General features: G+C 64.2%; 4 protein-coding genes across 34 annotated transcripts in view; 2 read left to right on the forward strand and 2 right to left on the reverse strand.

Moving 5' to 3' along the window:
* GALNT9 (polypeptide N-acetylgalactosaminyltransferase 9) overlaps positions 1-5,233 on the forward strand; it is a 48,030-nt gene extending 42,797 nt beyond the window's left edge. For 3 of the 4 annotated variants that reach the window (XM_070066266.2, XM_089322937.1, XM_089322938.1), the window contains 4 exons: positions 2,634-2,771; positions 3,066-3,161; positions 4,064-4,231; positions 4,952-5,233. In XM_070066266.2, the coding sequence (XP_069922367.1) occupies positions 2,634-2,771; positions 3,066-3,161; positions 4,064-4,231; positions 4,952-5,098 (549 nt within the window). In that variant the 3' untranslated portion in view covers positions 5,099-5,233. The remainder of the gene's footprint in view (positions 1-2,633; positions 2,772-3,065; positions 3,162-4,063; positions 4,232-4,951) is intronic. The other variant, XR_011385287.2, reaches the window with a different exon arrangement.
* Positions 5,234-8,731: 3,498 nt separating this feature from the next.
* On the reverse strand, positions 8,732-14,397 carry NOC4L (nucleolar complex associated 4 homolog). 2 transcript variants are annotated; one of them, XM_070066267.2, is made up of 15 exons: positions 14,214-14,397; positions 13,893-14,013; positions 13,398-13,504; positions 11,652-11,759; positions 11,302-11,451; positions 11,128-11,227; positions 10,969-11,006; positions 10,594-10,644; positions 10,373-10,484; positions 10,188-10,248; positions 9,954-10,064; positions 9,705-9,865; positions 9,540-9,622; positions 8,973-9,086; positions 8,732-8,895 (listed from the first exon to the last, which is right to left on the reverse strand). In XM_070066267.2, exons 1-15 carry the CDS (start codon positions 14,328-14,330, stop codon positions 8,776-8,778), a joined length of 1,554 nt encoding a protein of 517 aa, XP_069922368.2. In that variant the 5' UTR covers positions 14,331-14,397; the 3' UTR covers positions 8,732-8,775. The 2 variants fall into 2 exon arrangements, with proteins under 2 accessions (XP_069922368.2, XP_069922369.2); XM_070066268.2 differs by having other exon boundaries at positions 10,969-11,003; positions 14,214-14,396.
* Positions 14,398-14,419: 22 nt separating this feature from the next.
* Positions 14,420-19,575, forward strand: DDX51 (DEAD-box helicase 51). Of its 4 annotated transcripts, none has more exons than XR_016227035.1 (15): positions 14,420-14,780; positions 14,871-14,980; positions 15,142-15,292; positions 15,481-15,626; positions 15,716-15,787; positions 15,901-16,007; positions 16,142-16,250; positions 16,344-16,489; positions 16,698-16,832; positions 16,904-17,019; positions 17,089-17,205; positions 17,292-17,393; positions 17,497-17,560; positions 17,644-17,778; positions 17,952-18,203. XR_016227035.1 is itself a non-coding variant. In XM_070066264.2 (15 exons), exons 1-15 carry the CDS (start codon positions 14,477-14,479, stop codon positions 18,475-18,477), a joined length of 2,358 nt encoding a protein of 785 aa, XP_069922365.2. In that variant the 5' UTR covers positions 14,420-14,476; the 3' UTR covers positions 18,478-19,575. The 4 variants fall into 4 exon arrangements, 2 of the variants coding, with proteins under 2 accessions (XP_069922365.2, XP_069922366.2); XR_016227036.1 differs by having other exon boundaries at positions 17,644-17,738; XM_070066264.2 differs by having other exon boundaries at positions 16,640-16,832; positions 17,644-17,738; positions 17,952-19,575.
* Positions 19,576-21,542: 1,967 nt separating this feature from the next.
* EP400 (E1A binding protein p400) overlaps positions 21,543-27,638 on the reverse strand; it is a 120,460-nt gene continuing 114,364 nt past the window's right edge. For 23 of the 24 annotated variants that reach the window (XM_089322930.1, XM_070066262.2, XM_051837621.3 and 20 more), the window contains 2 exons: positions 24,087-24,164; positions 21,543-23,597 (listed from right to left, as the gene is read on the reverse strand). In XM_089322930.1, coding sequence (XP_089179056.1) covers positions 23,325-23,597; positions 24,087-24,164 — 351 coding nt within the window. In that variant the 3' untranslated portion in view covers positions 21,543-23,324. The remainder of the gene's footprint in view (positions 23,598-24,086; positions 24,165-27,638) is intronic. The other variant, XM_089322936.1, reaches the window with a different exon arrangement.

Here is a 27,638-nt window from a genome sequence, read left to right on the forward strand (position 1 = left end):
TCGGCGGCCCTGCCTCACCCTGGGTGGATCACTCTTCGCAGGTGGGAAGGAGGGCGGCCACCCTGGCCAGTGGAAGCGTGGGTCCTGTGGCTGCTCTGCCCTGCCCGCTGGCCTGACCTCCTGGAGTCCCCAGGCGGCGTCACAGCCAAGGTGCAGGTTCTCCACGTGCAGACCCCAGGGTGCTGGTAAGGGCGCAGACCCTGGGAGGGCCTTGGCCAGGAGCATCAGAGCCTCGTTCCATGTGTCCCACCACCCTCTGCAGCCGGCCCCACCCAGGACCCACAGTGACCCAGCCTCAGGGTCACCCAGAGGCATGTGGGGTTAGGTTCCTGGGACGTTGTTCCTGGGACATTGCCATAGCCACCACCCGGAGCTCACTGGGCCACACCTCTGCCAGGGGGACCTGCTGGGGATGCAGACACTGTGGTACCAGGATGTCCCCGATGACCGCAGACCCCACCCTCAGCTGCAGTGTTTTCTGGGGAGTTCTATCATGGCACAGCAGCTTCCAGATCTCGTCTAACAATGCTGTTGTTCCTGCGCCCACAGATAGGGAAACTGAGGCACAGAGGGGCCAATGCGCTGGCCCAGGACACACAGCAAGTGGCATGACTAGGGCCCTGCGGGGCCGAGGCCACAGACGCCCACGCTGTCCCTCAGCTGCCGTGTGTTCCCACTGGATTTTTTTTTTAAGGATTTATCTATTGGGGTCGGCTCTGTGTCACAGCAGGTAAAGCTACTACCTGTGATGCTGGCATCCCACATGGGTGCAGGTTCAAGTCCAGGCTGCTCTACTTCTGATCTGGCTCTCTGTTAATGGCCTGGGAAAGCAGTAGAAGATGGCCCAAGTCCTTGGGCCCCTGCACCTTCATGGGAGACCTGGAAGAAGCTCCTGGCTTCAGCCTGGCCCAGCTCTGGCTGTGGGGCCATTTGGGGAGTGAATCAGCAGTGGAAGACCTTTCTCTCTCTCTGTTTCAGCCTCTCTATAATTCTGACTTTCAAATGAATAAATAGATATATATTTTTTTTTTGACAGGCAGAGTGGACAGTGAGAGAGAGAGACAGAGAGAAAGGTCTTCCTTTGCCGTTGGTTCACCCTCCAATGGCCGCCGCGGCCGGCGCGCTGCGGCCGGCGCACCGCGCTGATCCGATGGCAGGAGCCAGGAGCCAGGTGCTTTTCCTGGTCTCCCATGGGGTGCAGGGCCCAAGCACCTGGGCCCTCCTCCACTGCACTCCCTGGCCACAGCAGAGGGCTGGCCTGGAAGAGGGGCAACCGGGACAGAATCCAGCGCCCCGACCGGGACTAGAACCCGGTGTGCCGGCGCCGCTAGGCGGAGGATTAGCCTATTGAGCCGCGGCGCCGGCCATCAAATGAATAAATAGATATTTTAAAAAGAGAGATTTATTTATCTTGGAAGGCAGAGGTACAGAGAGAGAAAGAAAACACTTCCATCCATTCACTGGTTCACCCCCCAGATGGCTACACTGGCCAGGGCTGGGCTAGGCTGAAGCCGGGAGCCAGAAGCTTGGTCTAGGTCTTCTATGTGGGTGGCAGGGTATCAAGCACTTGGGCCATCCTCTGCTGCTTTCCCAGGCCATTAGGGAGCTGGATCAGAAGTGGAACAGCCGGGACTTGAACCTGCACCCATGTGGGATGCCGGGGTTGCAGGTGGTACACCAGTGTCGGCCCTCTGGTGTGGACCTGGCCAGTCCAGGGTTGCAGCTGGCCTTGGACTTCCTGTAAGGAGCTGGGTTCTGGCCCCCTTTTGCATGGCCACAACAGGGCAGGTAGGAACGAGGCTGTCCCAGGAGGACGCAGTCCACTGTGCCCAGACTCCCGCTGAGCCCTGGCCACAGGAGGCATTTGGGTTCCCCAGCCCTGGAGCCGCCTCACCCCGACCCCATGTGCCCACTGAGGACTAGCGTGTCGCCGTCAGGGACACACGTGCTCTGTGCACGATCTCACCCAAGCAGACCCTGGGCCGTGTGTACCGGGAGCAGCTACAGGGCCAGGGCTGTGCCCTGGCGTCCTCACGCTCTCCCTGCAACCTCCCCGGCTGGTGCTGTGGCGTTTGGTGATGTTGCCTGGAGGACCCAGGCCATCTGCTCACCTGACCCCGTGAGGGCGACCCCAGCCTCACGCCCTGCCCTGGATCACTGGCCACACAGGCCAGGAGGCCTGCACTGGTGTGTTAGAGATGAATCAGCCCCGTGCCAGCCCTCCATGAACTGGGCAGATCAGAAGGTGCCCTGTCCGGCCGCTGAGTGCTTGGTTCTTGGACTCAGGGCCGCAGCTTGGGCCAGCCAGGGAGGCCGGCCAGGGCCGTGTGTGTTCTGTGACTCACAGGGTGGCAGTGTGTTTCTGCTATAGTCACCCAACTTTGCAGATGGGAAAACTGAGGCATGGAGAGGTGAAGGGGCCCCAAGGCCACAGCTGAGCCCGCCTGAGTCAGCCGCAGGAGCTGCCTGTCCCTGGCTGACCCCCGATACCACAGCAGGGGTTTGTGGCCAGGGTCCAGGTTCACAACAGTGAACGGGGGCAGCGGGGCCCTAGAGGGCTGCTCTGGCGAGGGCAGACCTGCCTCCTGGGGACTGAGACCCTCACCTGCCCTCCGCCTGCTTCTGCCCTGCAGAACCCAGGGGTGGACTTCGGGGACGTGTCCGAGAGGCTGGCCCTGCGCCGCAGGCTGAAGTGCCGCAGCTTCCAGTGGTACCTGGAGAACGTGTACCCCGAGATGAGGGTCTACAGCGACACGCTGGCCTACGGAGAGGTACCGGCCCCCCGGGCTTCCGGCCAAGCGCTCCCCCACCTGCACACACAGGTCCTCCGGCCCAAAGTACCCACACGTGCACGCAGACACCCGCACGAGTATGTCTGGGTGTGGGCGAACCCATCAGTTCACGTTCCCACGTATGCATACGTGTGCATAGGCAGTCACGTAAGTGTAGGAGGGGCCTGGGGGAAGTCCCCACTGACCCATCCGTCCCTGGAGCTCCTGGTCCACCCTGACACCCCTGCAGCCCCTGGCCCTGGGACCCCTCTGTGACCAGGGGCTTCCTTGCAGGTGCGAAACAGCAAAGCCAGCGGCTACTGCCTGGACCAGGGCTCAGAGGACGACGACCAGGCCATCCTGTACCCCTGCCACGGGATGTCCTCCCAGGTAGGACCGGCGGCCGACCACACACTGCTGCAGGGCACTGGTCCCTGACCCCAGCCACGGCGGGGGTGCTCAGGAGCCGCGGGGCTCCTGCCCCGCCAACGCAGGCCAGTAGGGGAATGAGGCCCCTGAAGTCAGTCGGGTGCTGAGCGGGGCGCCTCTCAGGGCTGCTGGAGGGCGTGCTGGGCACCTGGCACGGTGTGGGCATATCAGGACGTCAGCCATCACGTCTACCAACACCCGGCTCCCGTGGGGCCCCTGCAGAGCCCGGCCAAACCGCAGGTGCTGCCGCTGAAGAGTGTTTCTGCTGGGTGTTGGTGTCAATCAAATTCACCCTGACTCCCACTTTCCCAGAATGGTGCACGGGCTGGCTGACGGCTCCCCCGGGGCGAAACCCTGTGGCCGCCGAGCCACCAAGCACGGGTGGCGCCTCTGCCTTGAGGTCATGGAGTGCCCCCTCGGCCACAGGCCCATGCTCCTTCCTGTTCTGGAATTTTCTGAGGCCGGGGCGGGGCTCTGCTGCTGCTCCAGCTCCTTGACTGTTGCTTGGGCCCTGGAGCTCTGGACGCATCCCAGGCCTCCAGTCTGGCTCAGGCAGGGCTCAGCCCGGGCCATGCAGGGCCTTGCCAAATTCCTGACCACTCTGTCCTCCAGAAACTGGCAGCAGAGCCCACCCGGCCCCTGCAGAACCTCAGCTTGGCCACTGGATTCGGCCCTGCCCAGTGGCCAGCTCACGCCCAGCGAGGGTAGGAGACTCCAGGCCACCCACTGGGCGCCCCCAAGTGGAGAGCTGCTTTAGGGGACCCCCACTGCCCCTCACACCGGGTCCAGAGCCTGCCGGGCAGGGGTGGGCGTGGCCCCTGCAGGGCCTCATCCGGCTCATGGCGCCCGCTGGTCCCTCCCAGCTAGTGCGGTACAGCACAGACGGCCTCCTGCAGCTCGGACCCCTGGGCTCCACCGCCTTCCTGCCTGACTCCAAGTGTCTGGTGGACGACGGCGGGGGCCGGAGCCCTGCCCTGAGGAAGTGCGAGGATGTGGCCCGGCCCACCCAGCGGCTGTGGGACTTCACCCAGGTGAGGGGCGGGGGCTGTGCCTGCTGCGGGAGGGGGTCTGAGGCCAGGGCTTGGATCTGTTCCCACTTGAGCCGAGGCACTGCCCAGGGTCACACAGTGAGAGGGCCTGGGAGTCTCCAGCCCCGCCCTCCCTGCCACCCATCGCCATCCACACTGACCACGTGACTGGGGCTGGGCGAGGACATGGGCGTGTTGGGGACACACAGTTTGACCCCGCCATGTCTGGCACTGACAGGCCAGGGGCACCTCTGACCCTTGCTCCTCAGAGTCCCTGGGAGCCCTCTCCTGACCCCCGACTCGTCTCTTCCACGCCCCTCCATCATCACGCCTGCTGTGTGCAGACCCGATGAGGGTCGCTGTGGCTCTGTCTTGCCTGGGCAGTGGCCTCTGGGGTCCCTGGCTAAGTTGAGGCCACAGGAGGCACCGGGCAAACAAGGGTCACAACGCGGGGGTGGGGTCTGGCCAGGTTTGGCTGGGTGTAAGGGCCAGTGGGGGCTGTCGCTCTGCTCCTGGACCTGTCGGACCTGGCCTTGGCCATGGAGATTTGGGGGACCCAGGAAGCTGGGGCACCCTGGGGAAAGGCTGGTCCTGGGGACCCCTGGGCCCCGTGTTCCTGCTGCCTCTTGGACCCCAGAGGCAGACAGCAGGGCAGCTGGTGAACCAGGCAGTGCAGGCAGGGACCCGGGGCTCCCTGGCTGACTCCGCCTCCCCCACCCACAGAGCAGCCCCATTGTGAGCCGAGACACCGGCCGGTGCCTGGAGGTGGAAATGTCCAAAGAAGCCAACTTCGGGCTGCGGCTGGTGGTGCAGAGGTGCTCAGGGCAGAAGTGGGTGATCCGAAACTGGGTCAGGCACAGGCGGCACTGACCCTCGCGGGCCTTGGGAGCCATCGGGTGCGCCCCCTGGGCTGGAGCCAGGACGGGGGTCGCTCCCTCCCCTTGAATCCACCGCAGCCCCGGGAGAGGGCGCCTCTGAGGCCTGGGGGTGCCGCTCCCAACCACGTGCCTTTTCCGCGGTGACCCCAAAGGCTGCCCCTCTCCTGCATGCGCAAAACCCTGGACTCCCCCCACCTGCGGAGGCAAACCCACCCTGGCCGAGGCCGGTGGGCCCAGGGGGTCTGTGCAGGCCGCCTGCCCTGCCCAGCTCGGCCTTTCTCAGCACCAAAATCCAAGGCGAAGCCAGGGGCGGAAACGGGAGGAGCTCTTGTGCAGCTGCCACGGCAGGGGCCAGACCCGGAGCGGGCAGCACAGAGGCAGAGCTGGGCCTGGGCTGGAGGCCACCGCCCTGCCATCTGCCCACGGCCCGGGTCCCTGCTCTCCGCGGTCTCTGTGGCAGGGGTCAGCCAACATGACCTGGCCCCTGGCCTGTTTTTTATAAATAAAGTTTTATTGGCTCATAGCCAGCCCACCGTCTGCGGGCTGCATGGCTGTGAAAGCAGAGCACCGTGCTCTCTGCCGCCACCTGCGCCAGGACACAGGGCGGGCGGGGAGGGGCCCAGGGGCCAGAAGTGGGGCCACACTTGGCTGCACAGGAGGTGGCAAACGTGTTCTCCGTGGTGGCCCCATGTCTGCCTGGCACCCAGGGTCTCCACGTCCCAGGACAGGCGTGTGGCAGGCGCAGGTCACAGCCTCTGCCGCAGGCTTCTCCATCCTCAGCCCAACTCTCACCAGGCAAAGCTGCCCCTTTCAGGATGACCACGGAGGCAAAACGCGGGCAGTGGGCGAGACTCCTCCCTGACCGCGGGCCGGTCCTGAGTGCCCACGGGAAACGGAAGCTCGTGTGTGTTACAGCAAATGGCACCGCGGCGTGCAGGCCGGAATGAAAGCCGTCACAGCTCAGGGCCCTGGGCCTGCCCTGTGGCCACCTGATGGGCTCGGCAGGAACAGAGCACACGCAGCGTCCCCGGACACCAACACCTGGAACGTCAGCCTCGGGGCCTGCTGCACCCACACCAGCGCCCCCACGACCAGCCAACTGCCTGCCCAGGCACCTCACAGGTGGCCCCACCGCAGGATCCGGGGGGATGGTCCCAGGACAGGAAGAGTGCAGCTGGCCAGAGCTGACACGTGGCCCAGCGCTGGCCACACGGGTGTGGTTCACACTGGGCCAGATCCCCACCCGCACCACAGGGATGCCCCACGCTGGGGACCCCCGACCTGAACTCCAGGCTCTTGGTGACTGGCACTCCTGGGGACCCCAGCCACAAACTCTGGGCCCAGAAGTGAGGGGGCGGGGGAGGCGTTTATAACAAGGGGAAACTTCCATCCCATCAGTCCCTAGCGCTCTTAGCACTGCGAGTGCTGCCCCCATTTGACCCAGAAACAGGAGAGAAGCCTGCCTCAAAAGACACGAGCCAGCCCTCCTTGTGCCTTCCACTCTGCCTGACTGCCCAGTTTCATTTTTTTAAAAACATTTATTTATCTGAAAGGCAGAGTTAGAGAGGTAGAGACACAGAGCAAGGTCTTCCATCCGCTGGTTCCCTCCCCAGATGACTGCAACAGCCAGGCGGAAACAGGAGCCAGGAGCGTCCTCGGCGTCTCCCACGAGGGTGCAGGGGCTCTCTGCTGCTTTCCCGGGATGGGAAGTGGAACAGCCGGCAGTCCATCCAGCGCCCATGTGGGATGCTGGCCCTGCAGACCACGGCCTAACCCACTACACCACAGCACTGGCCCCCTAAACACGATGTTTTTAAACACCAAGGATACAAGCAAACAGAACGGAACAAAGCCCAAGAGCGGTCAGCACCGTCTCCGACTTCACTGTGAACTCACTGGGCAGTTTCTTTGGAACACTCCAAAGGCGGCTGAGATAGAGGCCCAGCCTTGGTACCTTTGGGGCCAGGGGCCTCACCAGGCCACCAGAGGGCTTGGGCTCCATCAGTGGGGTCTGGATCACAGCCCCAGGGACCCCTGCCTGTCCCGTGTCCCTGACTGCCTGTTAGCAGCTGGCTCCCCCGAGACTCCCCGGCAGTGCGGAGCCCAGTCTGCAAACACCCTGGGGGCCGGGGCCCCTTCGGCCCTCACTAGAGGGGTGGAGGCTCAGAGCCACACAGTGAGCGAGTGGGCACCAGAGCTCACTGCCTCCTGCACCTCGCCTCAGTCCAGCCTGACCACAGACGGCTCTGACAGGCTCCCGAGGGCGAGGGTGGATGGAGAGGGCTGGGATCCAGCCGTTGGCAGACTAGTCTGATCCAGGAAAAGCCTAAGACTCCCATACCCAGGCAGGAAACCCACCACCCGATCCTGCCTAGGACACCTGCCCCACCCTGGCTCGTCCCCAGCTTAGCAGGGGCCCCCGGAGGTCAGGGACAGCAGGCCAAGGACATGGAGGCAGCCCAGGGCTGTGTGCCTCAGCCCTCCCACCTGGCTGCTGCCTCCAGCAGCCACCGCCCTGCTTGGCAGAGCTTGCTGGCTGCAGCCCCACTGCTCCCTTGAGTACCCGGAGTGAGTCAGGTGTCCTCATTTGTGTCAGAGGGCTGGGCTGGGGTCCCTGCTTTTCCCCACCCTGGGGCTCTGTACCGCCAGTGGGGGTCCAGCAGAGCCTTCCCTCCCAGAGAGCAGGCCCAGGGACACCACACCAGCAAACAGCTGAGGGACAGCCCCAGCGTGCACGACTCTGGTGCCCAGATCCAGCTGACCCCAACGCTGTCACCCCCACCACTGCCGTCCCTTCCCTCTTGGACTTTGTCATGTCCACCAAACACACCTGCCCGGCACAGTCAAGGTTTGCTCCGGGGTTGGGTGGGGTTTTATCCTCACTGGAGCAGTCCAGCCAGCCAGAGCTGCTGTCCCACAGCCACGCACACCCACGGCTTCAGCAGCGGCCACTTCCTGCCCTGGCGCTGGAGGCCACCGTCCTGCTCTCGTAAAGCCACGTGGGCGGTGCTGGGTCAGAGCCCACCCCGATGACTCACTTCATCTCCACCACGCCTGTGATGCCTCTGCTCAATGACATCACGTTCCAAGGACCCAGGGGCCAGCACTCCATGTTCCGGGGGCCATGGTCCCGCCCACAACAGCGAGTGAGCAGCAGGGACAGGGTTGGGGCCTGGCTGAGCACCTGGCCCAGCAAGGCTGTGAGCTTCCTCCCAGCTGCCCCAAGGCTGGGACTCCCCCTGGGACTCTGCTGCTGTGCAGGGACCTCAGGGGGTTCCTGGGACAAGTGCCCCCTGCAGGGCTCGGCCTTGGTCTGCAGTACAGGCAACCCTACCCCTCCACCCCCTCTTTCCCCATTCTCGGCTCCTCCCCGACATCTGAGGGGGCAGAACGCGGGTCTCCCACCACACCAGGTCACACCAGGTCCAGCCACAGTAGACGACAAGTGTCTGGGGAGGGCTCCAGCCCCACGTGCCGGTGACACCACCTGCCCAGAGCTGCTCTAGCAACTCCTCTTGCATGAGCCAGTGGCAGCATTCGGGGCACCCAAGACCCCCATGCTGCAGAGCGCAGAGGACCCCCGCCCGCCCGCCCGCCCAGATGTGCGCCCAGGAAGCAGCTGCACTTGCCTACAAAAGCGTTTACTGGGGGTGGCAGGGGCAAGCGGGGTCAGCTGAGCGTGAAGAGCTGTGAGCAGAGGCTGTCGCGCCGGCCCAGCAGGCCCTGAGGCGGGAGGAACTCCAGCGGCACCGGCTCAGGCCTCTTCTTCTTCAGGTCCCGCTCGAAGATCTGCAGGGGATGACGGTGGCAGCTGCGGCAGCTGCGCTCCCGGTCCCGTGCCCAGAGCCCCCGCACCCCGGCCTCACCTCATATGCAGTGAGCTCCAGGAGCGGCGCGATGCTGACCTCGGGGACAGACAGTGCCTGGTTGATGGCGCTGGCGGCTTTGGACACCTCAGGGTGGTAGTGCTGCTGCAGGGTCTGGGGGCACACACAGGGGCCGGCACCAGGTCAGCAGCCTGCCGCCGCCAGTGCCAGCGTGTGCCCAGCCACAGGGTCAGCAGCCCGCCGCCGCCAGTACCGCTGTGTGCCCAGCCACAGGGTCAGCAGCCTGCCGCCACCAGTACCGCTGTGTGCCCAGCCACAGGGTCAGCAGCCTGCCGCCACCAGTACCGCTGTGTGCCCAGCCACAGGGTCAGCAGCCTGCCGCCGCCAGTACCGCTGTGTGCCCAGCCACAGGCCAGGTGCGGGGTGGGGCGTGAGCGCAGGCCCCAAGCACACGCCGACGCTGGGCTGTGACGGAGCAGCCTGGCAGGGACGTGGCAGGGGCGTGGCAGGGGCGTGGCAGGAACGTGGCAGGGGCAGGCGAGCGGGGCTCCCGGGAAGCCAGGGCTGGGGGCTAGGGCCACGCGGGGGCCGCGGAGGGCACCCCACCTGCAGCTCCCACAGAGAGCTCTCCAGGGCTCGGCTCTTGGCTGGGTCCTCCTCGGTGGGGTCGTAGGGGTCGGCGTCCAGCTCTAGGAACAAGACGACCGCTGGCCTCAGCACTCAGAACGGCCAGGCGGCCCCCGCCAGGCCCCGTGCCGGCAGCGTGCTCACCAGGGCCGTTGGGACGGTGCACGAGGACGCGGCAGGCCGGGTGTCGGCGCAGCAGGTTGCAGATGAAGGGCAGCACCATGAGCAAGGCCTCGGGGGGTGCGGTCAGGGCCAGGTGGGACAGGCGCTTGGCGAAGGCAGCCACCAGGTAGGCGGGAAGGTGGCTGGACAGGGCAGGGGGTGTGAGAGCCCAGGCCCCAGAAGTCAGCCCCGCCGCCCCTTGCTGGCCCAAGACCGCAGCCTCACACTCACGAGGAGGACAGGAAGAGGTCGACCAGGTGGAAGAAACGAGCCCGGTACTTGACGTGGAAGATGGAGGGCTCCAGGAGGCCATAGAGCTTCCGGTAGAAGTCGGGGTATTCCCTGGGGACGGCACACACGGGACGTGTGTCCAGCTTGGCCCAGCTCTGGCCCCTCCTCCCCGCACCCCCCCCCCCCCGCAGGCCTGGCGGGAGCCGGGAGGGGGGCTGAGGCACCGACACTCACAGGTTGTGCTCGTGAATCAGGATGAAAAGCCCGTTCAAGGCCAAGAGGCTGACGGCACCCCCTGCAGACAGACACAGACGTGGAGCCCGGACGGACCTGCACCCCGGCCCCTGCAACGCCCAGGCCTCCCAGCTTCCCGCCCTGCACCGCGCCCACCCGCCAGCCCAGCCGGAAGCCCGGCTCACCGACATCGTAGGCGCTGGTGAGGAAGTCGATCATGAGGGTGGGCTGGGCCAGGTGGGGCAGGATGGAGTCGTGCAAGATCACCAGCACCTTCTTGTACAGGCCGAGGGGCAGCTGGGCGGCCGCAGGCAGGTCAGGGTGCTGCCCAGCCGTGCCCCGCCCTGCCAGGACCCAGGGCACCCGCCGCCACCCTCACCAGAACCTGGGCCCCCGGAGTCCCCACCTTGTGCTTGAGGAAGCCGAGCCACATGGCCTGGAACGCCTTCCTGTGCTCCTGCAATGGGGGCGGGGCTACACATGCTGGTCCGCCAAAGGAGACCCAGCGCTGGCGGCTCCCTGGCGCCCACCCTGTCCTGCCCTCTGCCGGCCACAGGAACCCCAGACCGGGTCTAGGAGCTCCAGCTCTCGGAGCCGCCACGTGGAACCCCCCTGCGCACTGCACGATGCGGCATCTGCCTCCGTCCCCGAGGCCCGTGGAGCCGGCCTAACTAGGGGCCTGCCTCCTCACGCCTACTCGTCGTGGCCCTGGTGGACGCACACGGTGACACCTCTGTGCTGGGAGCTGGGGGTGGGGGAGGGGTGTCCCGGGGACACTCACCTTCAGATGAACCACTTTCCACTTGTCTGACGGCTCTGCTAGGAAGGCAGGAGAGCGGTCACCCCAGCACAGCACGGAGGCAGTGGCTCGCTGGCTGGCCAGGCCAGGCCCTGTTCCGCAGCCCTCCCCCCGCCCCCCGGGCCTTCCCAGGATGCTCACCCGCGCGCTTCACGTAGAAGCTGCACACGTCAGGCTCCCGAGGGGGCAGGCTCACAGCCGCCAGCAGCGAGAAGGCGTTGTTCCAGAACGTGGGGGACACCTGCCGGAGCCCAGCCTGAGCACCGTACTGTGGCCCACCCGCCTCCCGGGTCACCACGCGCGGACGTCGCTCACCTCCAGGTGCTGGTCGGTCACGCGGGCCACCGTGTCGGTGGCGGCCTGCATCGCGTGGTACCGGATGTCGTCGTGCTCCAGATACTCTCGGAAGCGGGAGAGCAGCAGGCTGCCGTCGTCCTCGGGCGAAAGCAGGCCTCTCACCACCGACTGGGGGCGGGGCAGGGGTCAGCGTCCCTCCTGTGGGCAGAGCCCAGCAGCCCCCCACAGCCCTCTACCCCAGCTAGTGGACAGCCAAGGTGACGCCCACGTGGCCATCGCCCCCTGCACACGGAAGAACAGAGGCAGCCTCCCGTGAACGCCGACCTGCTGGGCGAGCAGGCCCCCCGCTCCCGCAGCCGGTCCCTCACCTTGAAGAGCTCCCGGGGGAACAGGTAGTTGTCCTCCCACTTGGGCTTCTCCAGGGGGTGCGTTCCTTCCAGCTGCACAAACTTCATGAGCGTCTCGAGGGCCAGCTCCTGGGGAACAGGGACAGAGCGACGGTGGCACTCTCTGCAGACGGCCTGGGGCTCGCCCCAGCCACAGGGCCCTCACGACCGGCCCCAGTGGGCACGGAGAGAAGAGTGGCCCGCCTTCTCTTGCTCCATGCCCCAGCCTGATGGTCACGCAGCAATGCAGGGACTCGGCGGCACTGGAGCGCGGCCGGGGTCTGGCCTCCTGCACCGGGGGCCCCTAGAATGCTCTTGCGTCATCTCTATGGATGGAGCCAGTGCCACTGCCAGTGCGACGAGCCAGCGTGGCTCACAGCAGTCCCACTCACAGGCCACGTCCAGAGCAAGCGAACCCAGACCCGAGCAGAGTGCGTGGGAGCTGACTACTGGTGGGCACGAAGTTTCTAAGTGCATGATGGCACCGCCCTGAAGAGTGGTGATGGCTACGTGGTTCTGCTGATACAGGACACAAATAAAAAAACCGGCCACGCTGTATGTTTCACTCCTGAAGCCTTTATCTGTCTGGAGGAGAAACAGAGACAGAGTGGATGCCCCACCTGCTGGCTCACTCCGCAAATGCCTGTGACAACCAGGGTTGGGCCAGGAGCCTCGAACCCCGTCTGGGTCTCCCGAGGGCGGCAGCTGAGCGGCCACTGCTGCTGTCCAGGCTGCACACGAGCAGGGAGCTGGGACGTGGGACGTGGTATCCCGAGCACCCCACACCCACCCAGCTGCGCTTCCAGGCTGGCAGCGACGGCAGCCGAGCCTCACGCGGAAGCGTCGGGTTCAGCTCCCAGCAGGCTCCTGACACCACCTGGGAGACCTGGACTGAGCTGGCTCTGGGTCTGGCCCCAGCGGAAGCCACTGTGGGCGTCGGGAGTGGACTAGCAGATGGAAGGCCCCTGCGCACACCTGCACTCTCTCTCCCTCTTCCTCTATCTTTCAGACGATTGATTTAAAACAACAAAAAAAATTTTAAAAAAACAAATTATAAGTCACAGGAATTACATCACTTCAATGCTGTTAGAAGTTGGTGACTCGGGGCCGGCGCTGTGGCGCAGCAGATAAAGCCGCTGCCTGCAGTGCTGGCATCCCGCATGGTTCCGATCCAGCTCTCTGCTGCGGCCTGGGAGAGCAGTAGAAGATGGCCCAAGTCCTTGGACCCCTGCACCCACGTGGGAGACCCAGAGGAAGCTCCTGGCTCCTGGCTTCAGATCGGCGCAGCTCTGGCCATTGTGGCCATCTGGGGAGTGAACCAGTGGATGGAAGACCTCTCTCTCTCTCTCTGCCTCTCCTTCTCTCTCTGTGTAACTCTTTCAAATAAGTAAATCATAAAGAGAAGTTGGTGAGCCACGCCCATGGCTGCAGGCCACCATGTGGACTGAGACCCACGCATCTGCAGGCACAGGCTCAGTGCACGGGTCCCTGACGCCCCGAGAGACCAGCGCTCTGCCTCTCTGCACCCACTGCAGACGGGATGATGATCGCATTTCCCCACGAGGCCTGAAGGCCCACAGGACAGACGGAGGCCACGCACCAGGAAAGCAGCCGGAGGAGGGAAGCGCTGGTGCCTACACAGCGTCCACCTCCACAGCCCTGGGCCTCCGCTTCCGGGGCGCAGGGGGTGGACGCAGCCGAAGCAGGGCCCGCTTTGCCAAGCCTCACCTTGACCTGAAAGGAAGGGTGAGCCAGGAGCTCCGCCAGGCGGTTGCAGCAGCTGCGGTAGCGGTGCCTCATCCACACCTTGTACTTGCGAGTGGCTCCCTGGGACCCTGCGTGGGTGCGGGAGGTTCGGAGGGCTGTGGCACACACTAGGTCTTGAGCCCACCTCTCCCTCCCACGCCTGCCCCCCCCCCCCCAGCCTCCTGGAAAGAGGCCGCCATGGCCCCCAGACCTGGCCTGGGACTGTCACTCCTGGGGGTGTGCAAACAGCGAGGCAGCTCTGCCCAAAACCAGCCAGGCGAGCCAAGCCCTGGGCCCGCCCCGCACGGAAACGCACAGCTCTGACTCCGGCACCGGCACCGGCACCGGCCCGCAGTCCGACCCCCGCTGAGCGCGTGTGTAAAGCCGGCTGCAGAGGAGTCCCTCCCACCGGCCGCGGCGGCTGGCTCAGGATTCGAGGGCGCCCATCTCCCTCCAGCCCGCCTGGAAGGCGCTCACCTGCCAGGACCACCTCCTCCGGGGGCAGCTGGCCCACGAACAGCTCTCCCCGCTCCAGCAAGGCCCCGAACAGGCGGCTGCACGCGCGGACTGCTTCCTGTACCTCCTCGCTGTCCTGGGCCTGCGCGAGAGGCCGTGTGGCGCGCCAGCTCCCCTCCCCGCGGGGACCCCAGCCCGGGCGCATCCACCCGTGACCCCACACGTCTCGGCGGCGTCTGAGCCTCTGCGGGGACCCCCCCCCCTACCGCCACCTCCGAGCCCCGGGCTCCGCGCGGCGGCCGTCGCCCCTCTCCTAGCGCTGCCTCGCCCGGGCCCGCTCACCTGCAACACCGCCAGGATGTCGAACACGCCGTTGGCCTCGCCGCGGCTCGCCAGCACAGCCTCCACCAGGCGGCCGAGCGCCCGCCCCGCGCCCGCCGGCCCGGGACCCCGCTCCATGCCTCCGGCTCCGGGGAGAGCGGCGCGTGTGTGACGTCACCGCCCGCGCGCCGGGTGACGTCACCACCCGCGCGCCGGGGGACGGCGTGCCCGCGCCGAGGACGTCACTGCTGCGCGCCGGGCGGGAGCCGCGTGAGCGCTGGGCCATGGCGCTTTTCCACGTCGCGCGGTATCCCGGCCCTGGGGCGGCCGGGCCCGAGGAGGAGGCGGAGGCCGAGGCCGGGGCGGGCGAGAGGGCTCGTGCGCTGCTCCAGCGGCTGCAGAGCCGGGCGCTCGAGCGGCAGCGGCAGCGGCGAGAACCCGCGCCGCCTCAGGTGGAGGAGGCGGCGGCAGGGCGACGCCGGCGGCGGCCCCGGCGGCGGCGGCGAGTGGGTGAGGCGGCGGCGGGGAGCCCGGACGCTCGGCCGGGGAAGCGGCGGAAGACCGGCGGCGACGCCGCCGCGGACGCAGGTGGGCCGAGGGCTGGGGGCGCGGGGCCGGCGAGGCTGCTTGGAGGCGGCGGCGCGGCTGACGCGGGTCCCGGCGTCGTTTGCCTCGCAGGGCCCGGCGAGCAGGCGCCAGCGGAGCAGGAGGCCGAGGCGGCCCCGGACGGAGCGTGCCGGGTCCCCGCCGCGGTGCTGGGGGCCTTCGGTCGGAGGAAGGCGCTCAAGGTGAGCCGCGGCGGGGCAGGGGCGACGGCGCCTCCACCCGTGGCAGCCGCAGACGTGCCGCCTCTCGTCGCGCCCAGGGCTGCGTGGTAAGAGCCCACGGGGCGGGAGCCCGTGGCGGCTGCTTGCTCCGGGGCCATCCGGTCGTCCCTCCGCCGCCGCAGGTGCAGCCGTTCCTGCCGGGCTGGTTGGCTGAGCCCAGCTGCGTCAGGAAAGACGTCTCCGGGAATCTCACCCCCCTGGAGGACGTCCCCGAGGTGCACCCCGACCTGCAGAGGCAGCTGCGGGCCCAGGGCATCTCCGCCTACTTCCCAGGTGCGGGGCCCAGCGGGCGCGGTGGGGGGAGGCGCTGCTCGCGGCGGGAACGCGCCTGGAACGCCCCTGGCACCCCTCCCTCCCCGTGCAGTCCAGGCGGCCCCTCCGGCCCCCGCGAGCCCGTTGGGTGCAGGGGGAGGCGCTGCTCGCGGCGGGAACGCGCCTGGCACGCCTCCCTCCCTGTGCAGTCCAGGCGGCCGTGATCCCTGTGGTCCTGGAGAGCGCCGCCAGTGGCTTCCTGGTGGGCAGAGGTGGCTACCAGCCGCGTGACCTCTGTGTCTCCGCCCCCACGGGCAGCGGGAAGACCCTGGCCTTTGTCATCCCTGTGGTGCAGGTGCGTGTCAGGGCCCCTCCCTGCGGCTGGAGCTGGGTGGGGCGGGAGTTCTCGGCCGACGTGGGCTGTCCTTGCTCTCTGGCGCGCAGGCCCTGTTGCATCGAGTAGTCTGTCAGATCCGCGCCCTGGTTGTGCTGCCCACCAAGGAACTGGCCCAGCAGGTGCGTGGGCCCCGTGCCCAGAGGTCGGCTGGGCCCTGGCCGGCTGAGGCGGCTCCGGGGGTCCTTGGCCGAGGTCAGAGCCGCTTCCCGGCTAACCGCGGGCTGCTCCCCAGGTGAGCAAAGTGTTCAACATCTACACGGACGCCACGCCCCTGCGCGTCGCTCTCGTCACCGGACAGAGGTCACTGGCCAAGGAGCAGGAGGGCCTCGTGCAGAGGACGTAGGTGCTGCTGTGTTCCCGCCGCCTGGCCCGCGGGGAGCAGGTCGCTGCGGCTGCCAGTTTCCCTGCCGAGGGAGGGTTGGCGCTGTGGGAGCGAGGTGGCGCCTCCTGCTGAGCCGCGGCCTGCGTTGTAGGGCGGATGGCTACCGCTGCCTTGCGGACATTGTGGTGGCCACCCCTGGCCGCCTGGTGGACCACATCGACCAGACGCCGGGATTCCACCTCCAGCAACTCCGCTTCCTGGTGCGTCCCCGCGCTGGGGCCTGTGCCCGGGCCGAGGGCTGGCCTCAGCAGGGAGCCTCGCCTCACCCAGCCAGGGCTTCCTGTTCCCTGCAGGTCATCGACGAGGCTGACCGCATGGTGGACAGCATGCACCAGTCCTGGCTGCCGCGGGTGGTCGCAGCGGCCTTCCAGAGGGAGGGCCCCGGGGACCTCTGTTCTGTGCTGCAGAGGAGCCAGCCCCCGGCTGTGACGGCTGCCAGGTACTGAGCCGTGCCGCGGAGCGGGCGCGCCGTGGCTCCCGCCCAGTGCTCAGCGCCCACGCCCAGACCTGGGACGCAGTGTGTGTGCGGTGCGGCCGGGGGAGCCCGTCCTGGGCAGGGCTCCAGCGCTCCCCTCCCCTCCCCCCCCAGCACCTGCCGCCCCCAGGTGCCTCTGCAGAAGCTGCTCTTCTCCGCCACCCTGACCCAGGACCCCGAGAGGCTGCAGCGGCTCGGCCTCCACCAGCCCCGGCTCTTCTCGTCGGGACAGGCGCACGGGGGCTCGCGAGACGGGGAGGAGCGTGGGGGCTTGGCAGGGAAGTATGACTTCCCCGCAGGGCTCACGGTGAGTGGGCGCGGGCGCAGGGGGCCGGGCACCCAGGCCCGGGGCGCTCGCCAACCCTGTTGTGCCCGCAGCACCACTACGTGCCCTGCCGCCTCCGGTCTAAGCCGCTGGTTGTGCTGCACCTGATCCTGGAGCTGAAGTTCTCCAGGGTCCTCTGCTTCACCAACTCGAGAGAGAACTCCCACAGGTGAGGCCAGCCCGGAGGGCCGGCGGGCGGGCTCGCGCCGGCACCGCCTACCGCGTCTTCTCCGCCCAGGCTCTTCCTGCTGGTGCAAGCTTTCGGCGGTGTGAGCGTGGCCGAGTTTTCCTCCCGCTGCGGGCCTGGCCAGCGGAGGGGCATCCTGAAGCGGTTCCAGCAGGGGAAGATCCAGCTGTGAGTCGGGGCGGGGCGGGGCGCGGCGCCAACCTCTGCTGGAAGTGGGCCCGCGGGGGGCTTCAGGGAGCACCCCTGTTCCGCAGCCTGGTGAGCACGGACGCTGCTGCCCGAGGCATTGACGTGCAGGGCGTGGAGCTGGTGGTCAACTATGACGCGCCCCAGTACCTGAGGACCTACGTGCACCGGTGAGGGCTGGTGGGACCCTTGTTGTGGGTGGGGAGGGGTGAGGAGCCCCGGCTGTGGGACCCCAGGGTGGGAGGGCACTGCTGACGCGCTGTTTGCCTTCAGTGTCGGGAGAACAGCTCGGGCCGGGAGAACTGGACAGGCCTTCACGTTGCTCCTCAAAGTGCAGGTGATGCCGTGTGGCCCTCGTGAGGCGTGGAGGGGGCGCGCTGCTCCTGCGGCCCCTCCCACTCACACTGGGCTGCTCTGCAGGAGAGGCGGTTCCTCCAGATGTTGGAGGAAGCTGGCGCCCCCAGGCTGCAGCGGCATGAGACCCCCAGCGAGCTCCTGCAGCCGCTGGTCCCTCGGTACGAGGCAGCCTTGTCCCAGCTGGAGAAGACCGTCAGGGTGAGGCTGAGGCCCTGGTGGTCTCTGTCGAGGACGGGGAGGCAAGGGTGTGGATACATTCAGCTCCGAGCCTGTGCCTGCGGGATGATGGGGCCTCACGGCCCTGGGTTAGCAGCCCTGGGAGTGGGGCGGCGGTGGGCGGCACGGTGCCACACCCTCTTCTCCTTCCATAGGAAGAGCAAAAGCAGAAGGCCACCTAGGCCAGGGCCTCCGAGGTGCGGAGGGAGCCTCCTGCTGGCACGGGTCAGCGTCTTCATCTCCGTGGACATGTGCCGGGTGGAAGGCCCCACCCCCCCTGCACACCGTCTCCTCTGTGAAGCAGCAGCTCGGGCCTGGGCTTGGGTGCCAGCCTGCAGCCCCAGTCCCCTGGGTCAGATTGGTCCTCCCAGAAATAAAGGGAAATGGAAGAGTCCCCCAGGACAGGGGCATGGAGCTTGTCACGTTCTTGGCTGGTCGTGGGGGTGGCCTGGGGTGGCCTCTGGCTGCCAGCACGTTCACTCACGTGGCTGTTTACCGAGGAGTCCTCCACTTGAGGGTGAGGAATCTAGGCCAGACACGGCTCGTGTGCAGAGCACTGAAAAGGGACCATTTTGGCTGCGCTTAAAAATTTTTTTTAAAGAATTCATTTATTTGAAAGAGGGAAAGACATTTCCCATCTTCTGGTCCACTCCCCAAAAGGCCACAATGGTTGAGGGCTAGACCAGGCCAAAGCCAGGAGCCAGGAGCTTCTTCTGGGTCCCCCACGTGGGTGCTGTGGCCCAAGCACTCAGGCCATCAGCAGGGAGCTGGATGGGAAGTGCAGCAGTCGGGACTTGAACCGGCGCCCATATGGGATGCCGGTGTCACAGGTGGCAGCTGTACCCGCCATGAGATGGCACTGGCCCCTGCAAATGTCAGAGTACAGCCTGCCAGCTTCTCTTAGGGACTGTACTTTTGATGGCACAAAGATCTGTTTTTAAATTTGGGGTTTTAATTGGGATCTCTGACCCACTCTACGTGCATTTTTTGTGTGCAGTTCAAGTAGGGCCTGGGCTTCCTTGAGTTACATTTTGAACCTGAATTGCTGCATTTTCTGTCTCAGGAGCTCTGTTTGCCTCATTTCGTTTGCTTGTGTCTGAGCCGCTCTGGCTGCTTTGTGCCTTTTCACTCGTCTCCCGCTTGTCCAGACACGGCGACTGCACTGTGTGTTGTGTACTCGGTCTCCTGCCTCCAAGATTCATGGTGTCTTCCCTCGACGCCTGGGGCTCGTGCTGGTGGGAACTGCTGAGGCCTGGTGTGGCGGGTCCCAGCAAGGGCTGCGTTCCTTCCTGCCAGGGCTGGGGGGCTGCAGTTTAAGTTCCCGGCTCCCGATGCCCTTCACCTGTGCACACTGTAAGGCTGGGCCCTGGGGCTGTGGTGCCAGGGACACCAACATCCCGTATTGCGAGTGCCAGTTCACACCCTGGCTGCTCTGCTGCTCACCCAGCTCCCTGGGAAGGCAGTGGAAGGCCCAAGCTCGTGGGGAGCAGGATGGAGATCCGGGCTCCTGGCTTGGGCCTAGCCTCGCCCTGGCTGTAGGTCATTTGGGGAGTGAATCTAGGGGTTTCAGCCACTCTCACTGCCTTTCAAAATTTCTTTAAAAAAAAAAAAAAAAAAAAAAGGCCTTGTTTGCTGAAAAAGCAACAACAGAGGAGGAGACAGGGCCTCAGAAGCAAGGTCCAACGGAGGAGAGCAACCCAGCGAGCCAGGGCTGGTAGCAGTGCCAGACCTGAGCTCTCCACATCGGGGCGGGGCCCAGTCCACGGTGATCTTAGGGCCAGCTGCTTCCGTGACAGCTAGGCTGGGGGCACACAGGACGTGGCTCGTGGCCACGGGAGGTCCTGCTGTCAGTGCTTGCTCCTCCCCAAAAGGCTCTGAGCTGAGGGATGGAGGGGAGCCACAGGCCGAGCAGCCTGTTCCCTGGTCGGGGCCATCAGACAGCCCAGCCGTCCAGGGACGTCCCTGACTCCCAGAAGGGCTCCTGCAGGTCCTAGGACTGATGCTGTGCCTCCTGCCAGGCACAGCTGGTTGGTTTTATCGTTGTCTCACTGGAGGATATTGATGTATTGGGTAAAGGAAAAACACAGCATCGTTAGCTTCTGGTGACCTCGAATCACAAACACTGACTGGATGACGTACGTGCACTGAGTGCTAACCCTGCTGTTTCTAGCTAGTCCTGCTCTATTCCATGCCTTTTCCTTCTGAAACAGTTGACTCACCAAGTGGTAGTCACATCGACAAGACCTGAAAACCCCCCTGCATACGTGGGCCGTAAGGGCTGAGCGCCCAGCGGGCTGCCCCGGCGCACTCCCAGGAACGGGGGCTCTGGCTGAGCCTCACCGTGCTGCTGTGGGACAGCTTCGCCCGACGAGGCTTTCCGATGGCCTCAGAGGACATCCTGCCACGTGTTCGGGTTTCTTAGTCCACTGCTCTTCAGCGTCTCCATAGAACAGATGTCTGGTCAGACCATCAGAGACAGTGCAGGCACTGGAGCGAAATGTCGACGCTTCTCTCCTTGTCCTCAGCTGCATGCAGGTGGCTGAGAAGCCTGGGGCTCAGCCTGGCCTCTGACACGCCACGGGCTGAGTGTCCTCAGCTGCCCCACGTCAGAGGCTGGGAGACACCTGCTTCTCAGACTCCACTGGGATGAGCCCACCGGCCCCCTGGAGTGCACACGGCCAGCTTTGGGGCACATGAGCGTCAGGGACAGCAGCAGTGGCTCTGCGGTGGGGGTCACAGTGTGACCTTGGGAGAAACAATGAGGTGCAGGGGCCATGTGCTGAATGCTGTACAGATGTCACCTAGGAGGGGAATCCAAGGTCCCAGCCCCCACCCCCACCCTGGGGGCCAGGGAACAGCCTGTGCTCCCAAGAGCAGGCCCTGGCAAAGTGCCTGGTGTGGTATCTGCTGCTTACCCGTCTTCCACACCGGGGAGCACACGGCCCCCTGCACACCTCACCTCACCTCTGTAGTGAAGACACCAAAGTGAACCACGGGCTGCAGCTGCTTCCTGACTCCAGATGTTTCTATCAAAATGTGTCCCCCGGCCGGCGCCACGGCTCACTAGGCTAATCCTCCACCTGCAGCACCGGCACCCCGGGTTCTAGTCCCGGTCGGGGTGCCGGATTCTGTCCCGGTTGCTCCTCTTCCAGTCCAGCTCTCTGCTGTGGCCCGGGAGTGCAGTGGAGGATGGCCCAAGTGCTTGGGCCCTGCACCCCATGGGAGACCAGGAGAAGCACCTGGCTCCTGGCTTCAGATCAGCGCGGTGGGCCGGTCACAGCGGCCATTGGAGGGTGAACCAACGGTAAAGGAAGACCTTTCTGTCTCACTGTCCACTCTGCCTGTCAAAAATAAAATAAAAGATGTGTTTCCCTTATAATTAGAGACTTGATTTTTAACACAAGGAAGTCCAAAAGCCAAAGAGAAGAAAATGGCTCCCAGGCACCTGGTGAGAGGTTTTCAGCAGACAGTCCTGCAGCTCCCCTGAGATGGCAGCACGAAGCCCTCTGGGGCCAGCAGGCCCTGGAGCGGGCAGTGGGGGGCAGGGAGCACCATCCTCGCCTGGGAGCAGCTCTGAGCGGGCTCGCTGCGGAGGTCAAACCCCTGCCGTGCTCCGCTCCTCCCAGGTCCCGCTACACCACGGGGCAAGTGACTCCAACACTGCTTGCTCTGTCCACCCCGCCCCCAAATGAAAGCATAACTGGCATCTTAAGTAATAGTTTTCTATAAAAGACAAGATGAGAAAGTCTACAAAAAGGTCATTTTATTATGCCTTTTGTTTGGCAGATATCAGGGCCCTTTTAAAATCCTACCATTCAAGTACAAACTCTTATGTTTACAAAGTATTTACAGTTTCAGTCCTGTTCCTTTAGAGATTAAAACACAACAGCTATCTAGTTACAATAATTAACAAAAACAACAACAACACACAAGGGCAAACCCCTGCCTCAGGCCCCAGACCTCCACCAGGGCTCCAAGCCTCTGCTGCCCACGGAGCCCACCCAGATCTGGACGGTGCTCTGGCCGCCGCCTTGTGTCACGTTCTGAAAACCTCCGATTCACAGATGGTGTGGGCTTGCAGGGAGGAGGGCTGGACGACAACTTCCCAAACACATACTTCTTAAATAACTGGGCAGGTTAACCTTTACAACAGGCCAAGAAACAGTACACTGGACTACGAGGAGTGCCCTGCAGCGAGTGGCGGGAACCACACACCCAGGCGTTTAGAGGTGACAACACGACCGCCGCTGGACTGGCTGTGTGGAGTGACCCCAGTGCACTTAGCAGGGGACGCTGGCTGGGCATCTCGGTGCAGGCGGTGCTGACCAAACCAGCACGGGCAGGGCCGGCCACGGGAGCGGGTCCTGGTGTTCCGTGCTAAGCGGCACGCACTGAAACGTTAAGTCCCTTCCTTCCAGCATTTGATCTTCACGTCTGTCCAAATCTCTCATCAAGGGCTCAAAAGCCAGCTCGCAGGGAGTGGCACACAGGCCGCAGGGTGAGGGGACCCCAGAGGACAGCGCCTCCTCAATGCCACTCAAGGGGCACGTCAGGACAGAGCCCAGGCGATGAACGTCGGGAACCTTGAAGTGTGTGTGGCCTGACACTTGGTCTCCACAAGCTGAGCAGAACCTACCTTCCTGGACCGCCAATGGGAACGGCTCAGCACAAGCTCAGCTGGACGCGGCCCTGTCCGCCTGGGGAGAGCCCAGGAAGGGAGGCCGCCACGTCCGCCAGACAGAGGCAGGTGCTCCCTGTCTCGCCCTCGCTGCACCCCTTTCACACCAGCCCAGGCGCTTCTCCACTTGTGCTGGCAGAGCCACGCCTGAGACACCGCGGCAAATGCCTGATGCCACCACCGAGGACGCCGCACGCCTGAAAGGGCTGCGCTGTGGCTCCACCCAGGACGCTACCCACAGAGGAGCTCGAGGCCCCACATCAGGCCTCGTCCCAGTGAGGAGCAGGGGAGCCTGTGAGGCTCACTCTGCACCTCACAGCGTGCGACTGGGACAGGAGCACGAGGCTGCCCGTGTGCTGGGGGACGCTGGGCACACCCAGGACCCAGAGCTTTATCCAAAGCCAGGGCCCGTCATGAACGCGCTGAGTTTCCTTTAAACGAAAACAAATCACACTGGCTGTGGGGCTGGGGAGGCCCCACTGGGCATCTCCCTCGGACGCAAGCTGGGGCGTGTCACGTGTGCACAGACTCAGCGCGTGCGTCAAAGCAGAGCAAGCCATGGCTGCTCTCCCTCGGGACGGGGAGCGACCGCAGGGCTGCCTGCAGACGCCTGCCCCTGAGGTGGACACAGACGGACGTGGCAGGCACCGCCAGGGACTCTTCGTGGCTCTCAAAGCCCAGCCTGCTGCTCTGGAGGAGAAAGTGAACAGGGAGACCGGCGGGCGGGCTGGCAGGCCAGGTAGGGCCAAATTCCCGGGGGCGACCCCGCCGCTGCCTCAGGGACAGCTCCCGGGGCGCACGCATCTCACGCAGCAGCGTCTCCCACAGACGTGAGCGCCCGCTCCTCCAACTACTGGCACGGCGGCTTGGTGGGCGTCTTCAGCCTGACCGCGGGGACCCGCATGTGCAGCTTGGGTTGCTGACTCGGGCTGTCGGAGCCCGCCGGAACCTGCGCGGGGCTCGGGCCACCAGGTGTCTGAAGCGGGGCTGACGCTGGGGTCACCACCTGCTGCTGGATGAGCTTCTGCTGGACCACCTGGGCCGTCGCCGTCACCGCAGGGATCATCTGCACCTGCTGCCCTGCCGCCGTCGCCTGTGTCAGCGTCACTGTCTGTGGAGAAGCCTGAGCCAAGACAGCAGAGAGCACTTGAGTCAACCAGAACCTGGCCCAGGACAGCACAGCACCAAGGCTGGGCCGGACACGCTAGGACCTCTGCACACAGCGCAGTTAGATACTGCGGAGTGGGACTCAGGTTAGGGACTGTCTTTCACGTGTGTTTCGTTCAACTCTGGGAGCCAGGGTGACACTGTACCACAGCACCCAGCCACACCGCAGCAACAGCGGGGCTGCATGCTGGGAGTGGGGCCGCCGCCCTGCCTCAAGCTCATCACTTCTGCGCCCCACAGCCTGGGGGCGGGAGCACAAAGCAGAGCCCTGCCGGCACCGTCCACCCCATGGGGGGCACGCAGGGTCAGACTTTTCCCACGGGGGAAGCAGCCCTGTTTCCCCCAAAGCTAACGCTGTCTGTCTTGTGAAGTCAGCAGGGACTCCTCAGCTCTCCCAGAGACACAGGCGCCCGCCCGCCCGCCGCCATGCGTGCCCGCGTCCTACCTGCTGGGAGGCAGAGGCCACCTGCTGGATGCCGGCCACAGGGCTCTGCTGCTGCACAACTTGAGGAAGCTTTGCAACCTTGGACAAAACAAACCCAAGAAACAAATGCAGATTCAAAGACTTCACAAAGAGAATTTCCTTTTTCCTTCTCAGTTCTTGACAAAAGAGAAACGACCACGAGATGCAGGAACAGCTGTAAGGTGAGTGCCCGCCAGCATGAGGGTAAGCGCTCACCTTGGTGGGAAGTAACACTGCCCGCCTGGGCCGCAGTGAGCTGACCACTGCCCGCCTGGGCCGGTGAGCTGACCGCTGCCCGCTGGGCTGCGGTGAGCTGACCACTGCCCGCCTGGGCTGGTGAGCTGACCACTGCCCGCCTGGGCCGCGGTGAGCTGACCGCTGCCCGCCTGGGCCGCAGTGAGCTGGCCGCTGCCTGCCTGGGCCGCAGTGAGCTGGCCACTGCCCGCCTGGGCTGGTGAGCTGACCACTGCCCGCCTGGGCTGGTGAGCCACAGCTCAAGACTATTTTTATTTCTGGTTAAGATTTATTTGAGGAGGCTGGCGTCGTGGTGCAAGCTCAGCCCCTGACTGCGATGCTGGGATCCCACATGGGGGTCGGTTCAAGTCCCGGCTGCTCCACTCCGATCCAGCTCCCTGCTAATGCACCTGGGAAAGCAGTGGGAGATGGCCCAAGTGCTTGGGCTCCTGCACCCATGTGAGAGACCCGGATGGAGTTCCAGTCTCCTGGCTTCAGATCAGCCCAGTCCTGCCTGTGGTGGCCATGTGGGGAGTGGAGCAGCAGATGAAATACATGTCTCTTTCCGGTTCTTCCTGTCTCTTTGTAATTCTGCCTATCAAATAAAAGAAATTTTAAAAAAACTTTTCCACTTCGTATTAGTTTTCTGCAAATATTTCTTCCTCTTGCTGTCCTGTGTCACACAAGGGTGTGGCTCACGTGTGTGCCATGAGGACTGCCAGGCTCCAGGGAAAAGCAGCAGATCTGGCACGCACAGGACACACGGGCTGGTCAAGGGCCCCGTGCAGCCCTCACACAGCCCCGCAGCTCTCTCGGCTCTCAGTTGTACAGCAGGGACAAAAATAGGTCTTGTCCAAGATAATCCCGAGGGAAAGATGCATTTGTAAATTATAGAACTCTAAATAAATGGCAGTTCTTGTTATTAAAATTTAAATTAATCACAAGGCATTTTCTGGTTTAGTGTAACATAAAACATTGTGAACAGGGTTCAGCAAGATAAGTGCCCTGGTCTTGTGTGTGAAGAGTAGACAGGGGGCCGGTGCTGTGGCGCAGCGGGTTAACACCCTGGCCTGAAGCGCTGGCATCCCACATGGGCGCTGGTTCTAGTCCTGGCTGCCCCTCTTCCGATCCAGCTCTCTGCTGTGGCCTGGGAAAGCAGAGGAGAATGACCCAAGTGCTCGGGCCCCTGCACCCACGTGGGAGACCTGGAGGAAGCACCTGGCTTCGGATCAGCTCAGCTCTGGGCGTTGCAGCCAGTGGCTGGAAGACCTCTCTCTCTTTCTACCTCTCTCTGTAACTCTTTTTCAAATAAATAAAATAAAATCTTAAAAAAAAAAAAAAAAAAAGAGTGGACAGGAAAAAAACCAAGGGCTGCTCAGCTCAGGGTCTGATTCAGGTTCATACTGGACGACCGAGAATACGAGAACATCTTAAACACAAGGCTAAGAAGACCTCTGAACACAACAGCAAACGCGGGAAAGGTGAAAACTGCCAGTTGCAAACTGAAGCAAAGGCGGCAGCAGCAGAGGTGCTCTGGTGCCCAAGGGCATGGCCGCACAGGCGCACACGGGCTGCGGACAGGACAGCCGTCCACCACAAGGCATTTGCTGCCTTTAACCTCAGGGCCAGGGCAGGGGAGAAGCAGGTGCAGGGGTAGAGACCAAACCCAAAGTACCTCACAGGTATGAACGCGTCAAGTCACAGCCTAAAGCGTCCACCTTGACCCCAGGCCACCAAGAATTTCCCAGACAGACTGCAAAGAAAAGTGGCTCCCAGGAAGAAAAGTAACCTAAAGAAAACAGCGGAGACAGCCACGCACAGCCACGCTGTGAGGCCTGGCAAGACCCTGCCAACAAAGGCCAAGCAGATCTGAGAATGTCTGGAAGTGAGAAAGCACGGCGGTCGGTGGGACCCACAGACTGGACAAAGCCTTGCGAGCGAGCTGGAGAGAGCGCAGAGGGCACTTCTGGGGCCGCCACGGAGCAGATGCTGAGACTGGAGGAAAAGAGGGGACGTCTGGTCATTCTGTCAGCCACGGAGATGCCAGCCCCAAATCCCACTAAAGTGCTGTCGTGACGCTGCAGAACACCGAACGCAGGCATGTGGAGCGGCCCGGCCCCTGCTGCTCACCGGCGGCAGGAGCTCTCATGGGCTGGGCAGAGCCACGCTTCAGGAGCAGGCTGAGGCAGCCCCTGCCCGACGTGGGGTGCTCCAAAGAGGACGACCTCGCATGCTAACAGCCAGAGACAGCCGGGGCAGAGCAGCACCGCTGAGGGCAGCGGACACGAGCTCTAGGGTCTGGTGAGGCAGGTGCGTGCGTGTGTGCGTGTCAGCAGAGGCCACAGCATCCTTGAGTGAAAGAAAGCAGAACGTCAGCCAGGAAGGGAGACAGGAGGAGCAGAGCAGGCCCACACGAAGTGGGATGGAAAACTGCACCCCGTGAGACCTAGACAAAGTGAGCAGACGCTCAGGCAAAGATCAGCGGAGGGACTGGGTGGCAGCAGCACCTGCAGAGACCGGGATGGCTGCCAAGTCAGAGGAGGAAAAACACCCAGGAAGTTCCACCCAGGGTTGGGAGGGGCTTCCCTGACAGGAGGAGAGACACGGCTTAGACCAACTCCTGGATCACTTCCAAACAGCAAAACTGCAAACTCAGGTTACCTGCAGCCAATACCAAGCCTTTTGATGCTTTAGTCGGAATCAACATGGGAGATTTAAATGGGCCTCTCAGCTGCTAACTCCACAAGGTGACCAATCTGTGGGAGCAGGGACCTGACACAGCACACACAGAAACTTGGCCATGGTGACAGAAGGAGGGAACCGTGTCCCTGCACTGCACACGGCCCTGGAGGACACAGGTTTCAACACAGTTCAAAGACTGAACTGTTGGCCGACGCCGCGGCTCAATAGGCTAATCCTCCGCCTAGCGGCGCTGGCACACCAGGTTCTAGTCCCGGTGGCCCCTCTTCCAGGCCAGCTCTCTGCTGTCGCCCGGGAAGGCAGTGGAGGATGGCCCAAGTGCTTGGGCCCTGCACCCCATGGGAGACCAGGAGAAGCACCTGGCTCCTGGCTTCAGATAAGCGCGGTGCGCTGGCCACAGCGCACCAGCTGTGGCGGCCATTGGAGGGTGACCCAACGGCAAAGGAAGACCTTTCTCTCTGTCTCTCTCTCTCACTATCCACTCCACTCTGCCTGTCAAAAAAAAAATAAAAAAGACTGAACTGTTTGGGCCTCCTGTGGCAACAGTACAATGAAGGCCCCAAAGAAGGCATTTTAAAATGTCAACAGTAGGGGCCGGGA

Source organism: Oryctolagus cuniculus, chromosome 21, assembly GCF_051225735.1.
Source record: "Oryctolagus cuniculus isolate XC-2025 breed Fujian yellow rabbit chromosome 21, ASM5122573v1, whole genome shotgun sequence".
NCBI lineage: Eukaryota > Metazoa > Chordata > Mammalia > Lagomorpha > Leporidae > Oryctolagus > Oryctolagus cuniculus.